The sequence below is a fragment of the Piliocolobus tephrosceles genome, chromosome 7 (assembly GCF_002776525.5).
Source record: "Piliocolobus tephrosceles isolate RC106 chromosome 7, ASM277652v3, whole genome shotgun sequence".
Classification (NCBI taxonomy): domain Eukaryota; kingdom Metazoa; phylum Chordata; class Mammalia; order Primates; family Cercopithecidae; genus Piliocolobus; species Piliocolobus tephrosceles.
This window is the reverse complement of record NC_045440.1, coordinates 79,625,915-79,642,407: the sequence shown is the minus strand read 5'-3', so window position 1 is coordinate 79,642,407 and position 16,493 is coordinate 79,625,915. Positions and strand designations below refer to the sequence as shown.

The 16,493-nt window shown below is 35.5% G+C and overlaps 1 protein-coding gene across 2 annotated transcripts in view; it reads right to left on the bottom strand.

Annotated features, from left to right (window-relative positions):
- The window catches only part of ZC2HC1A (zinc finger C2HC-type containing 1A), a 54,227-nt gene extending 38,013 nt beyond the window's left edge, over positions 1-16,214 (bottom strand). For both annotated transcript variants that reach the window (XM_023227745.1, XM_023227746.1), the window contains exons 1-3: positions 16,097-16,214; positions 5,807-5,883; positions 2,990-3,106 (exon numbers count right to left, since the gene is read on the bottom strand). In XM_023227745.1, coding sequence (XP_023083513.1) covers positions 2,990-3,106; positions 5,807-5,883; positions 16,097-16,112 — 210 coding nt within the window. In that variant the 5' untranslated portion in view covers positions 16,113-16,214. The remainder of the gene's footprint in view (positions 1-2,989; positions 3,107-5,806; positions 5,884-16,096) is intronic.
- Positions 16,215-16,493: the final 279 nt, after the last annotated feature.

Below are 16,493 nucleotides of genomic sequence, written 5' to 3'. Positions count from 1 at the left end.
AATGGGCAATGTCCTTGGAAAACACAATAAAACAGATACCAGAACAAATATAAAATCAAAATAGTCATATTTATCTTAGAAAATATTTTCTTTCCCACAAAGAAACCTCCTGGCTCAGCTGCCCTTAATTTTTAATTTTTGTAGACATATAAGAAAAAACTAGTATCAATATTACACAAACTCTTTCAGAGAATAGAAAACAACAAAACAACTTTCCAGATAGTGTTCTGAGAGCAGCAAAACTCCGACAAAAAGAATAACATATGTACTTCTCTGATTAATATAAATGCAAAAATCTTAAATGTCAGTAAATTTAGATGTTTGAGATTACTGACTTTTAAAGTTTCTTATTTTATAGCAAAATATCTGATCATAACATTCACCTGCTCTATGATTATTACTCATCTACTGGTAAATTTTGCTGTTCTTTTCTACCTTTTTTCTCATAGCATCTTTTATCGATGCTGAGCTAATATACTTTCTATTATTCATCACTTCTATTATTCATTTCTACTATTCAGCATGATTTCCTGGTTCAGCTATTTGCAAGAAGTTTTAGGGAGGAGAGGCCCAGGGTAGCTACACAAACCAGCAGCTCGCCTCTCTATTGCAACAGATGCAGACTAGTTCCTGCAAATAAGGCGTCTCTGTGTAATTACACCCTGCTTCCCTCAGATCCTATGAGAAACACTTCAAAAAAGAAAGGCCACAGCCTTTTAGGTCAGGCCCTTCATTTTCAGGAAAGGCATTTTCACTAATGTTTTCTAAGGGCCTCTGACACTAGGCCTCCTCAACAATCTATTCCTACTCCCACCATTCTCTCCCTCCTGGCTTTTATACAATTTCAGCCCTGCTCATTCCAGCTGGTAGCTATCCAAATTCCTTCAGCTCCTCCCAGTTTCTGCCTTGGCTGTACTAAACAATAGATAAAGATACTATCAGATAAGATCTCTCACCTTTAAGGAATCACTTTTAAGATGAGGAAACCCCTCACCTTTAAGGTAGATTCTGGAAATCTTTCCAGAATCCAGCCACAGGCCACCAAGCAATTTCCTATACCTCCTCTTATGGGTAATTTCTCCTGGATTTCAACTGCTTTGGGGCAGTCCTTACATATATTTGGTAATCTATGAATTATGCCTACCTTTTGTTTTTCCAAAAATGAAGTTTGTATTTGCTTTGCCCCACTCTTCTTATGATTTTGTAGGATTTTCTTGATACAGGTAAATATATTAAGAACTACACTTACAACATACAAAGCTTCTAAGACACTGCTTCTCAAACTTTAATGTGCATATGACTCACCCAAGGATGTTCTTAAAATGATTCTAATTCAGCATGTTTGGGAGGAGGCTTAGATTCTGCATGTCTAACAAGTTCCCAAATACTGCCGCTATTACTGCTCTGTGGGCCACAGTTTTAGGTAACAAGGCAATGAACACTTAATTCAAAGCAATGGTTTTTCACTTTGCCTTTTCCTATAATTCAATTTTTAAGTTTACAACCCCAATTCCTTATAAAAGAAACAGGATGACTAATATTCATTGAAATCACCATGGATAATCTTATGTAATCCCTACAATAACCACACAAGATAAATACTACTACTATCACCATTTTACAGAGAACAGAAGCATCATTACAATAAATAACTTGCTCAGAATAATACGGTATGTAGCAAAGTGAAGGTTAAATTCAGACAGTATGACTGTTGAGCCAATTTTAGCACGTACTGCCTCCAAAGATTTGGCAATTTTATCTACCAAAGCAAGTTAAGGCTAATATAGGTAGCAGGTACCTAAGAAAAATGTCATATATTGATTTATGTAGCTCTCAAACCTTACCATCCTTACTTTAAATGTTCACAATAAAAATAAAAATGAACATTTAATTTTTCTATCATCAAATGATTTTTTATTAGTAAGATTAATTTCCCCATAGAAAAATGTTCTTATACCACTGGAAGAAGTTATTACCATTAACAGTAGGATTTTGTTTCAAAAACCTATTCAATCAGGTACTTAGCTTAGACCATTTCACTCAACGATGCTTCACAACTATGCTGAATAAGTACGTAAGTAATTTACTCCTAGCAATACGCAGTTGGCCCTTACTACTCATAGGTTCCACATTCGTGGCTTGCGCATCCATGGATTCAACCAACCATGAATCAGAAACATTCAGGAAAAAAGTAAACAACCATGTAACAATAAAAAGTAACAAACATTAAAGACACAATTCAACAACTATTTACATTGCATTAAATTACAGGTAATCTAGACATAAAGTATATGGGAGGATATGCATAAGTACTATGCCATAAGGAGTTTGAGTATCCACAGATACTGATATCAGAGGCGGGTCCTGGAACCAATCTCCCACAAATACCAAGGGATTGCTATAATACATGACAGATATTAAGGAGAGATTATCACAATAGGTTCATTGTTTTGGTTTCAAGAAAGAAAATAAGCTGACAACAACTATATCTGGACACTGAACAACTGATAAAACTTTTCCTTAGAAACATTATACAGATTACAAATTCTGGCAGTCAATATGTCAAAATAAGCAGTATCTATTATGCTAAAATGTCTGTAAATAATTGCTTAACTTTCTGGATGTAGAGATTATCATAATGGTAGAAGATGTAATAAATAAGAACTTAAGTTATATTGAAAGCTTTTAATAATGACTTGAAAAGAATGTGGGACAGCAATTGGCTCTCCAATGCTATAAAAATCTCACTGTAATTGATGGAGTTTGAGACCACACTTTGGTCTCTCCTTTGAAGTTTAAAAGCTTATTGTTTAAAATAAAATGTGTTTTATAAGCTTCTGATAATTTCTAAACTGAACATATAATTGTATTTATTCTTTAATCTTAATGTAGCAGATAATTGTGTTTATTCTTAATGTAACAGATAATATAATATTTTTCAACATACACAACACCAAGGTTCATACTGTTCAAAAGGTTATATAGTTACCCTTGGTTTGAGAGGTTTTACTGTTGGAATATCAGTTCCTTCAGCTCTCTGTCTGCTTGAATCAAAAGTCTTCCGTTTTTTAGTAGCAGTTTTCTGGCAAATGGGTCCATGTTTTTTCTGTTAAGAAAAAGAAACGTAGCTTATCATTATTTTTTCTACAGAAGGTAAGACTACAGAACTTTATTTACATTGAGACCAGTTTAAAAATCTGAGACCAAATGAAAAATCTGAATACAAAATAATAAATAAATAAGATATATCTTGCCTTAACCAAAAGTTAAGTTGTAAAAGGTTTATATAATACATGCTCTAAGTTATCTTTCTCGCTAAAAAAAAAAAAAAAATTATAAACACTATTCTAACATTTCATTAAGTTATTTAATACTCTTCTCCTAGTTTGTACATTACTAATGTCAGAAGTGTGTGAACCAGAGCAACTCCATCTTAAACAGGAGCTGGGTAAAATGAGGCTGAAACCTACTGGGCTGCATTCCCAGATGGTTATGGCATCCTAAGTCACAGGATAAGATAGGAGATCAGCACAAAATACAGGTCATAAAGATCTTTCTAATAAAACAGGTTGCAGTAAAGGAACTGGACAAAACCCACCAAAAGCACAATGGTGACGAAAGTGACCTCTGGTCAGCCTCACTGCTACACTCCCACCAGTGCCATGAGAGTTTACAAATGCCATAGCAACATCAGGAACTTACCCTATATGTTTTAAAAAGAGGAGGCATGAATAATCCACCCCTTGTTTAGCATATCATCAAGAAATAACCATAAAAATGGGCAACCAGCAGCCCTCAGGGCTGCTCTGTCTATGGAGTACCAGTTCTTTCATTACTTTCTTAATAAACTTGCTTTCACTTTGCACTGCGAACTCGCCCTAAACTCGTGTGCAATATCCAAAAACTCTCTTTTAGGGTCTCCATTGGGACCCTTTTCCTGTAACATATTTCTCTGTCCTGTAACACTAAGAAAAAGTAACAAAGTCAAAATTACGACACTGGGGAAAAAAAAGTCTCCATTAAATACCTGAACATAGATACTAGAAAAAGAAAATACAAAGAATATATTAGTTTTAGGATTACAAAAATTAACGTAAGAGTAGTAGTTTGGATTACTAAAGTTAACATAATAGTCGTATGCTAATATAAAGTTAACACAACCTAATAGGACAGGTGGTCTGATTTGTGTCCTTCCCTCATACTAACTCTTTTCCTCCCTTCTGGAACTCAAACTTAGCAGTTTTCTTCACCTAGGATTTTTCTTGAGCTATCTAGTGTTTAAAACTCCTACAGGTTTTTTTGTTTGTTTGTTTGTTTGTTTTTATAAAGTTTGTCCATTCATTCATTTATTCAGTTATTCAGTTTAGGGACATTAGAATGGAAGCTGTCTTAAATGACCTCCAGTAAACCAACTGGATAAACATTCTCCCTCCAATATATTAAGCACGATGACTGATGACATCGGTATACTAAATACACTTTTTTCTTTTGTATTTTCATAAACACTGAAGAAGGTAGAACTGTCAAACTTTCTCTGGGAAAAACGAAACCTCAAAACTGGATTATTTGGTGTCTTGGAGCCTCTTAGGCTTTCAGTAGACAATTAGCAATCAACTGCTTTACATACTTATTTTCAGTTTTCATTTCAACAAACAAGCACTGTAATTACAGCTCTTAAGTATTTTTTTTTTAAATGAGGATAGCAGATGACTCTCTAGTGGACCCATGTATATATGTTCCTTATTAAGTTATATATGTCAAGTGTATGTGGTGCTTGTTTCCCAACGTAACTCAAGTTTTAGTTGTTATAGCACTATTAAGTTAAATACCACATAAAAGAGAGCAGAAAAAGGCTTTTTTTTCCGCTGTGAAATTCAGCTGAACACTCTGAAAAATAATAAATTGATAAGAAAAAAAATCATTGAATGTGTGGGCAAGATGTTTTTAAGATTACAAAAGCGCCATCATTATTTAAAAGGTTCTTACAGTCAGAAGGACATTTGGGATCATTAATTCCTCACTTTGCTTTAAAGAAACAAACCAGAAAAAGTAAGAGGATGCACAGTGGAATAGGGCAGAACTTTAATCAGCAGATCCATATTCACAGAAAAATCCTGTCTTACATCAAAGTATTAATAAATGTGTATTTGTGTTTGAAATTAAAATATGTAAGGTACATAGGCATAATTTTTATTATTCCCTATTTAATTAGGTAATTTTTATTCAGATTAGTTAAAAGCGTTTTTATTTGTACTTACTAAGTAGCTAACATATCTAAAGAACACATAAAATTTTCAGGTGTACTTTAACATTGAAAAAATCTTTTTCTTTAAACATTTCAAACATAAGAGGTGACAAAAAAGGATAATTAATTCCCTTTTACTACTTACCACCCAGCTTCAACAGTTACCAATATTTGAACAATTTTGTTTCACCTATCCCTGATTTTTTCCTGAAGTCCTATAAAGCAAATTCCAGACATTATACTATTTTGTATCTGTAAATAATTACTTATTTCTAAGGTATCTGATTTCGTTTGTTGTGATTTTGTTTGTTTTTGGTAAGAGTCTCATTAAACTAGGAATAACTTCAAACTTTAATAGAAGAGTTCTGAAGACCAAATTCTGAAGGAAAGAAAACATTCTGGAAGAATGGCATAGCTGAAATCAAGACCCTTGAACAAAGAATATTACCCATTAACTCTTGAAAAACTATTCCACATAAGTTCTTCCCATGAGAATTGACCAGAATTATTGAACAATTACAGATCTGTAAAACCATAAAGGTACAAAATCAGTCTACTCACTAATGCTACTGGAAAGAATGTTCTTCCACAAATCTTGCAAGGTAACAATTCTCCAACTTGGACAACACCTCCATTCTCTAAAACAGGAAGGAATTTAATAAATAATTTCTATAACTTAAAATTGTGAAACTTCACATTTTAATCTTTTAGTTTTATAGGTAAATTATCAGTTTTTGTGAAAAATGTTTTACTGCATTTTGAACTAACCAAAACTATCTATTAAAAGGAGCATAATACTTAGTTATCAGTGGTGAAAAAGGTCAAGATAAATATGCAAGAGTCATGATTTAAAGATATCCAAACTAATACTGTTGGGAATATCTAGTTTTCTTGTAATTATTTTAAGCAAATCAATTTGTCATATTCTCTTAACTTATAGGCTATCTCTATGGTAAATTACTACATTTTAAGAACAAAATTTATCTTATTAATTTCCAAGGCATGAAGAAATACCATTAGTGATCAGTTCAGCAACTTCCTCCAATGATTTGAAGTACATAGAATAAAAGGAATCTTATCTGTTTATCACCAAACAATAGAACGTGCAATGCTATCACCTAGTTATGCAATTACATATATTATGTGAATTATTATTTTTTACATATACAACTTATATAAGAGTCAGTGGACTAGTAAATGGAGATATTCTGACCTTACAAACAAAATTAAATAAAGAGGTAGCTACAACTTTCACTCAATTATTAACAAAATTAATATAACTATCATGTACCTGAATACAACAAATGTTATTACTAAAAAGAAAAAAAAAGAAACTACATTCTTTGTGACTCTACATAATTCATTTTGTCATTTTATTTTATTTCCAAATATCAAACATAAACTTGTTTTCATACCTGTAATTTCCTAAAAATGATACTTAAACATGTAACATTTTCCCCTTAGTTTCTGCTGAACATTTTAGAGATGCTGAAATTCTTTTATCATATGAAAGACAAATAGAAAAACATTTTCATTTAGAAGTAACAAACTGGCCGGGCGCGGTGGCTCAAGCCTGTAATCCCAGCACTTTGGGAGGCCGAGACGGGTGGATCACGAGGTCAGGAGTTCGAGACCATCCTGGCTAACACGGTGAAACCCCATCTCTACTAAAAATACAAAAAACTAGCCGGGCGAGGTGGCGGGCGCCTGTAGTCCCAGCTACTGGGGAGGCTGAGGCAGGAGAATGGCATAAACCCGGGAGGCAGAGCTTGCAGTGAGCTGAGATCCGGCCACTGCACTCCAGCCTGGGCGACAGAGCGAGACTCTGTCAAAAAAAAAAAAAAAAAGAGTAACAAACTAATTTTTAAAAGTACAATTATGACTCCACATAACCTGGTCCAAGACATTCAGTGAGTTCACAGAGAACTAAACAAGCAAACCAAAATAGATACTAGTAAGATTGCATTCAAATATAGTAACAGAAGAATTGTTTTGTTTTCTCATTTTCCTGTTACTCTCCACTGTCCTATTTGACTGGTGGATAGTGACTACTTGTCATCTCAGATGGAGGCAATGTTGTGTAGTGGCAGTTAAGCAGTCAACACTACAAAAGCAAAGCTAAGATTTGCCTGATTTGTCCTTCTCCAACACCAGGAGCTAAGTTATTTAGGGAGAGCATCTCATTTATCTGGATCACTTAAGTTCACTAACAATCCAGAGTTACTAAATGGAAACCATTAGGTTCATTTAGATAAGAATGTCTTCAAAATGATGGTCTAAGTAACATCACATGCTAACTAATCTACTAAACTTGCTTACAGTTTTCATGTATTCTTTTACATACTAAGGAATGATTTTAAAATTCATCAATAAAAAATATTAAAAAGCACCACATATTATACTTAAAAGTGTATTTGTTTATCTACTTGTTAAATAGATAACAAAGCAAAATCTTATAAAAATTAACTATTGAGAAAAATAAATTCAGCACATAGAAAAACTACATACTAAGCATGCATTAAGTAATATTAACACAAGGACAGAATAACACAATTATTGTTCTCATAAAGCCAACATAATCTATATTATTTACTTATTAAATAGATCTAAGAACCAAATCATCTATTTTTTATACAAAAAAATTAAAACATAACAGCAACCAGAATATTACCATATAATAAAATCCAGTTCTTGACTGATAGCTTAATTTGATAGTTTAATTTCCACAAGCTATCAAACATGTTTAAAAATTTTTTTAAAAAAGAAAATTATCATCACTATAAGGCATAAACACATACAATCCCATTTTAAAATAATGCTATTTGGGGATAATTTAAAAGCAATTATACCCCAAAGAAATCTTTTTTGGAAAAGAATACAATTACTTCACCCAAAATAAAGATATATATAACATATATATAAATTTATAATGTCTTCTAATATTAGCTGGTCATAGAGTATAGCACTCTAATTGACAAAATACAACATGTGCATGTGTGTTGATGTCAAGACCTATGGAGGGAACTTCTACCTGGTAGCAAGGTAACAATTCTTCAATTTGGACAACGCTTTCATTCTCTAAAACAGAGTATCATTTTATGCCAGTTAGAATGGCGATCATTAAAAAGTCAGGAAACAACAGATGCTGGAGAAGATGTGGAGAAATAGGAACACTTTTACACTGTTGGTGGGAGTGTAAATTAATTCAACCATTGTGGAAGTCAGTGTGGTGATTCCTCAAGGATCTAGAACCAGAAATACCATTTGACCCAGCAATCCCATTACTGGATATATACCCAAAGGATTATAAATCATTCTTACTACAAAGACACACACACATGTACGCTTACTGCAGCACTATTTACAATAGCAAAGACTTAGAACCAACCCAAATGCCCATCAATGATAGACTGGATGAAGAAAATGTGGCACATATACACCATGGAATACTATGCAGCCATAAAAAAGAATGAGTTCATGTCCTTTGCAGGGGCATGGATAAAGCTGGAAACCATCATTCTCAGCAAAATAACACAGGAACAGAAAATCAAACACCACATGTTCTCATTCATAAGTGGGAGGTGAACAATGAGAACACATGGACACAGGGAGGCAAACATCACACACCAGGGCCTGTCAGGAGGTAGGGGGCAAGAGGAGGGAGATCATTAGGACAAATACCTAATGCATGCGGGGCTTAAAACCTAGATGACAGGTTGATGGGTGCAGCCAACCACCATGGCACATGTATACCTATGTAACAAACCTGCACATTCTGCACATGTATCCCAGAACTTAAAGTAAAATTTTAAAAAAAATTTAAAATAATTTCTATAATTTAAATTGTGAAACTTCACATTGTCATGTTTTCTTTAGTTTCAATGGTAAGTTGTCAGTTGCTGTAAAAAATACTTCTTACTGTATTTTGAAGTAAGCAAAATTATCAATTAAAATGGGCTTAAGAGTTATCACTGGGCGGCCGGGCGCGGTGGCTCAAACCTGTAATCCCAGCACTTTGGGAGGCCGAGACGGGTGGATCACGAGGTCAGGAGATCGAGACCATCCTGGCTAACACCGTGAAACCCCGTCTCTACCAAAAAAAATACAAAAAGCTAGCTGGGCAAGGTGGCGGGCGCCTGTAGTCCCAGCTACTCGGGAGGCTGAGGCAGGAGAATGGCGTAAACCCGGGAGGCGGAGCTTGCAGTGAGCTGAGATCCGGCCACTGCACTCCAGCCTGGGAGACAGAGCGAGACTCCGTCTCAAAAAAAAAAAAGAGTTATCACTGGGCAAAAAGACCAGAATAAACACAGAAAAGTCATAATCTAAGGATAACCAAGCTGACTAGTTGAAAATATGTAGTTTCCTTATAATTATTTTAAACAAATCAATTTGTCATGTTTTTTTACCTTAAAAGTTATCTCTATGGTAAATTACTAAACCTTAAAAACAAAATTTATCTTATTAATCTCCAAGGCATGAAGAAATACTGCTGGTAATCAGTTAAGTGGCATACTGAGTTGATCTGAAGAGTCTAGGGTAAAAAAAATCATTTTTTCTTTATCATCAGATAATAGAAAGTATACTGCTATAAGGTTAAGATTACCTAGTTATGCAAACTGCATGTATTACTGAATTGTCATGTAATACTTATATTAAGATTAACTGGACCAAGGGGTTAAAATATTCTGACCTCACACACGCAACTAATTAAATAATAAAGTGGCTGCACCTTTCACTCAATTAAAATTAAAATAATCATGTGCCTGGATATAAATTTTATTACTAAAATAATTTTTTAAAAACATATTAATGGAACCTTCTACCCAGATCATGATAAATACCTTAGGCCTCAGAGTCAAAAGCCACATTTTGCTCTAATTAAATTCATTAAAAGACATGACAACTATAGTTGAAAAAGCACTGGAACTTGTCTTATATTATCTGACTTCAAGTCCCCAGCTCTGTCACTGAGAACTATGAGTCCCCAGGCAAGATATTTAAGCTTTCTAAGGTTTAGATTTTCTTATATAAAATAAGGAATTTAAGTTAAATGATATATGGTCCCCTTTTATCTGTAACATATTGTAATTTAACAAAATCTTCCTTAAGACCACATTAGCAAGAAAATTACATAGAAGACATCTTTCTTACTGATTCTTTAAATAAAGTTTATATATGAGAATGATTAAACCAATTGCAGATGGTAGAATGAATGCTTCAGGTAGTATATACCATGTTGAGGAAATAATTTCCACTTATTTACACAGAGAACTGAGAACCTGAAAGGACTTACAGCAAAGAACTCCTTATTAGAAAAGCCTTTAAGACATGAATTAGAAGGAAATGTATGACTAATCATATAGGCAGACTCAGTTTAACATCTGTTAAATGAGGGTCAAAACCTACAGAAATAAAAAATACTACTTTCCAAGACATGCAGGCAAACTCCACTAACCTTTCCTAAGTGGCAAAAACTAGCAAATTTTGTAGCTTACAAAAATACAAGAGAAAGATGATATTCAGAGGGGTGAATATTGTAACAGAAAGCAAATACTGTTGAAATAAGCACTCAAGGTGATAGATAGAACCAAGTCAAAAAAGTACTTTAATATTCTAGAACTCGTAAAAAGCCAATCTCTCCATGCAAAATTCATTTGGTACACACTGTTGATTCTGTTATGAGTCGCTTATATTTTGCAACTTCAAAACCTGTATGATGATAAGACTTGAAATGGTATCTTTATCTAACACTGTAAGTGATGAGAAATAATTATTTTATTTAAAATAGTTGTGACATTTTAAAATGCATACATTTAAGAACTGTGAGAGAACATTTTCAAAGAAATCTTGGAAATTAAGAACAGTTCTGGCCTCCCTTGTGGCATGTCTATCTCCTTACTGCTGGTAAGTCTTATATTCTATCATCGTTCATTTGATTCTTTTAATGCTCAACAAACCTTTCCTTTGAAGCACAAAATTTGTTATACCACTTTCTTCCCAGTATCCTTTCCAAAATCAAATTACTTTCAAATCAGTATTCTCCAGTGTCTCACAAGATTTACCCTTTTCAGCTCATCCTACAAGAGTTTTTGTCTTAACCTAGTCAATGCCTACCCAACTCAACAAACAACCTTCATCCTTCACAGCATTTTAGTCACCTGCACTCTAGTTTGGCAAAACTACTGCCTAAACAACCAACTCTGGACTTTAAAACACTCAAGTTTCCTCTTTAACCATAGAATTCTACCTCCTACCTTTCTCTAAGTTACTATCTTGATCTCAAAGTGACTTGCTTTTCTTAACAAGCTCATTTCTGGCTGCGTGTCCCTTCCTACCCAGTCTGAACATGACCCATGATTTATACTAGGAATTATCCTCAAATCCCTTGCTTCATGGCCAAATGTTTGGAAAATGGTAGATTAAACTAAGTTAAATGGGTTGTCTTAGAGCAGAACTCCCTTAGTCTTAAAGAGACAATATGTTGTTATTTCCCCAAATTTATTTTATCAGAAATCCTTTGTACTCCCAAGACCAAAGTCCTCCACCAGCGCCCTGAGGAGCACATTTTTTGAAACACTAACTTACATTTTCTGCTTAGTCCTTCCCTACCTCTCATTCACTCGCTGTCTAAATTGCAGGGAGACATTTTCAGACCAAGCACTGTATTGAAATACAACCATTCTTCCAGGCACGGTGGCTCACACCTGTAATCCCAGCCCTTTGGGAGGCCAAGGCAGGTGGATCGCCTGAGGTCGGGAGTTCGAAACTAGCCTGACCAACATGGAGAAACCACGTCTCTACTAAAAATACAAAATTAATTGGGCGTGGTGACACATGCCTGTAATCCCAGCTACTCCAGAGGCTGAGGCAGAAGAATCGCTTGAACCCAGGAGGCAGAGGTTGTGGTGAGCCGAGATCATGCCACTGCACTCCAGCCTGGGCAACAAGAGCAAAACTCCATCTCAAAAAAAAAAAGAAGAATGAAAGAAAGAAACAAAGAAAGAAATACTTCCATTCCTTGACTCAATAAGTATTTGTTGAGCACCTAGCATGAGGCAGAAACTGTTCTAGGAGGTAGGGGTATAAAGATGATTAAAAAAAAAAAAACAAACAAACAAATACTCTGATCTTATAGAGCTTTCACTCATCTAATAGGGAAAAAACAAATAAAAACTAATATATAAAATGTTACATGGTGATAACCACAATGAAGGTAGAAAGAAGTAAGGGGAGAAAAGATGGTCACAATGCTGTCTTGGAGAAGAATGGATAATCAGGGAAAGTTTGTTTAATAAGGAGATAATAATGACATTAAAAAGGAAGGTAACTGATTACTATTAATTTACTAATGGTCAAATCTGAAGCCCTCTTTTGAATCCCCATCCTACTGGGCCTTTTGATAGTCTGAGCCACTGCTGATTAATCCCTTTCACCTTTAAATTCCTTTCTCTCTTGGCTTCAGTATTTCCTTCTCTCCTCCCAAGCATGCTATGTTTTACCTATACTGGACCTGCTAACATGCTTTTTGTGATTTTCTCCATCTAACAAACACACACTGAGAGGGCCTCCTATGCACTAGGCACTTAGCTAAATGTTTTACATATATTACATTATTTAATACTTAATATCATTTAGGTAGTTACATATTTAATAGCTCAATTTTTTTCATAGCAGGGAAAATAAGGGTTCAGATTAAGTAAACTGACAAAAAAAAAAAAAAAAAAGTAAACTGACCAAATCATAGAGCTAAAAAGAAACAAAGCAAGGACTCAAACACAGTCCTCCCCAATATACTGTCTATTAAAATATCTGGCATCCAACTCAGTACCAAAAAGCAATAAATGCTAGATAAATGAATAAAGATAAATTATTCAGTAAACTAGTATACATTTATACTACAAAAAAATAAAACAAAACAGAAATTTTGATGAGACATGACTGTCTTTAAACCACTGAAGAGCAGTCAGTCTTCTAATCAAGTTTTAGAGGGCAGTACTAAGATCTAATAATTTCAACAATCTGCAAGAGGAAAGGACAGCCTGACCTCTGCCATAATTTTTATAACCATTTATTAGGGATATGAAGGGAATGACAATACTGTATACAAGGATAAAATCTGCTTAGATATTACCATCTCTTCATTTGACCAAAAAAAAAAAAAAAAGCTTTTAAGAGATTAGAACTCTCCCAAGTCTAGAACCACTTCTATTATCCTTAGATAGATTTTGTAGGGCACAAATTTTATTGAATGAAAAGGCTTTGCTATAATTACCCCAGAAAGTAGAAGTGCTCAGATATTGATTCTACAAAAACATAGATAACTTACATTTGGTTTCAAAGTATAGGGCTTGAGCCTAATACCTCATCTATTGACTATTCAAGAAGCGTAAAGACCCAGAAGACCAAAAGTAAAACAAATGGTATATGATTACATGCAAATAACGTAAAAGTTATAAGAAAGAGTAAGATTATCTTTAATAGAAATTTTCAAGAGTACATATATTTTCTGGTTTTATAGCCAAGATCAATGTCTGATAACTGGTTTCAACTAGAAACATATGTCTAATGCCAGAGTACAATACTTACTCAATTACTCTGACACATTAAGCAAACTTTTGAATATTTCTTACTGGATACCGCAATATAATATTTATTAGACACCTTCAAAGTACTAGACTTTAACTTCCAATAGAGGTAAGAAACTACTTTATCTATCACTGTATCAATGTTTCTAGAATGAAAGAATGGATGAATGAATTAATGAACAGTAAACTTAAGACTCAGAGTTTGATATTTGCAAAGTGTGATCTCTTAGCGGAGGGAGGGGGAGAAGGAGAAAGGGGAGAAAGGCACCATCCTAACTTCAACAGAAAATTCTCAGAACTTTTTTTAAATTGAACCACTTGAAATTACCAGAATTCAACTGTTTTGCCCTACATAATTTAAGGCAACTTCACATATTTCAACCCGATTTATCACAATTAAACACATTATAGTTAATGACAGAATCTTATTTTTTTTTAAAAAAAAATGTCAAAGTAAAGAGCAAGCACTATTAACATCATAAGCTAGGCCCTACAACATCATAAGCTGGGTCCATAAAACATGCCTATAAATACAGAATCCTACCTATTTGTCCACCTATCCAACTGAGTATCATAATAGGTTTCCATTACATTTTAAAAACATTCGTAGTAAGGTTTCAAAAGTAATATCTTAGCACTGTTAAAATGTAAGGTCCACTAAAATGTAGGTTCAATGAGAGTAAATTTTTATCATTTTTATTCTTTGCTGCATCCTAGAACCTAAAAACATGCCCGTAATAGACATGTATTTAACAACAAATATTTATTGAGTACCCACTTTGTGTCAGGCATTGTTTTAGGTGCTTAGGATACGTAAGTGAAAAATCAGATGACGATCTTTGTCTTAATAACAAATGTTGAATAAAATAATAAAAATCTGCAAACTGTTAAAAAACACTTTATAGATAATATGTAATAAAACCTTATCATATTGTGTACGATAATCTCATGAGAATTCCAGAACCCATACTCCTACCCACTGTGCTTTAATCCCACCAAGATACAAAAGTATCTTGAAAGTAAAAAAATACTGTACTATCATTACAATTCCTTATTTCATGGAAACTTGAATTATCTTCCAAAAACACCTAAGCAAAAAACAAGACCTTCATTTGGCCATAGCACACTGCAGCTGTCCACAAATGAAAAATTATCAGAATTATTTATTTATCAGAGCAAAAGCACGAAATAAACTCCTACTCACGTTATTACATCTGTTTTTTGGTGAACTTAGGTGACAGAAAAAGTTACCAGTTACCACTTTTCACTTCATCACACAATGTACAATATTTTACTCCCTAGCATGCAACAATACACAAGACTCAAAGCTTCTGCTAATTCTTAATTCCAGCTGAATCCGTGTAAACTAGGAGACAGGGGAAAAGGAGCTAAATCAAGACAAGAAGATCTTTCAATTCTGAAGGTTTGTTCTTCATCAAAACAAATTTAAAAATCTTGAAATTGTTGTTGCCAATGCTAGTTACCGTGGTTTTTTCCTTCCTTTGTTTTTAGGTGAATGCTTTCATTACACAGGATAAAATGGGTAAACAGAATAAAGAAAAAGTGAAAGAACTGGGAACAAAGCAAAATCTGGAGTCATGGTTACAGTACAAAGATAAACCCAAAGATAAGGAATCAATTACAGGCTCTTCCTCACTCAGCAGCCGTGAATAAGCCATCAAATCCTCCTGGTAATCGATTGTACCGGCTCTAAGCTGGCCAGTGACACTTCCTTAGGAGATGCTCTGACATCCCTCCGACAGAAGATGCTGTCGAAACGTAAAAAAGCGGTTACCTAGGGAAACTAGCCAAGGAATGTCAGGAGCTCGAGGCTGGAGACACACCCCGGGGCTCCAGCACAAACTGGCCTGGTGATGTTAAGGCCGTGGACAATAATGGAGAGAGTCCAGTGCAAGGAAAACAAAACCTGGCCAGAGACTGGGATCACTAAAAGGGCACTCAGGAGTCAAGTAAGATCAGAAAATTGTAGGAAAAGACGTGCAGGCATCTTGCCAGAGGCAGGATCTGGCTCCGGGCTGGCAAGCCCAACTGAAGACCGTCTGAGGCGGGGCAGCCCGGGAGCGTTCGCTCCACCGCATCGGGGACTGTCCGGCTCCCTACGGCCCCTGCCCCCGGAGACGCGGCGGCGACGCGGTGAGGTCCACCGCTCCGAACCTGCCCTCGCCTTCCTGCTACTGGTGTCCAGGGTCCCCAGCTGTTCCAGGCCCGCTCTAGCCGTCCTGCCCGCATCCCTTCATCGCCTCACCTTCCAGTCCCTCCATTGCGCCACCGCCCAGAGCTCAGCGAGACTCCTCCAGCAGCTCCTGCCGCCGCCCAGCTCTGGCTGTAGCAACCCAGCCGCACCTCCCACCCTCTAACATTCCGGGCTCCCATTGGTTCCGCAGCTGCGGGGGCGGGGATCCGTGGGGGCGGGGCCGCGGCGGAGGCTAGGCTCCTGCGGTCTCCGCCTGGCTGCCACCCGGTTGTGTCTCCCCCGGTTACCCTCCAGGGAGACGCGAGCCGCTTCAGGTTGCATTCTGCGACGCAAAGGCGCCTTTGTTTGACTCCAGCCTTGTTTTCCCTCATACCTTATCCTCCTATTTAGAATACTTCAGAACCTCATGGACTCCGCTTCACCAGTTCCTCAAATCAAGTTAATGCCT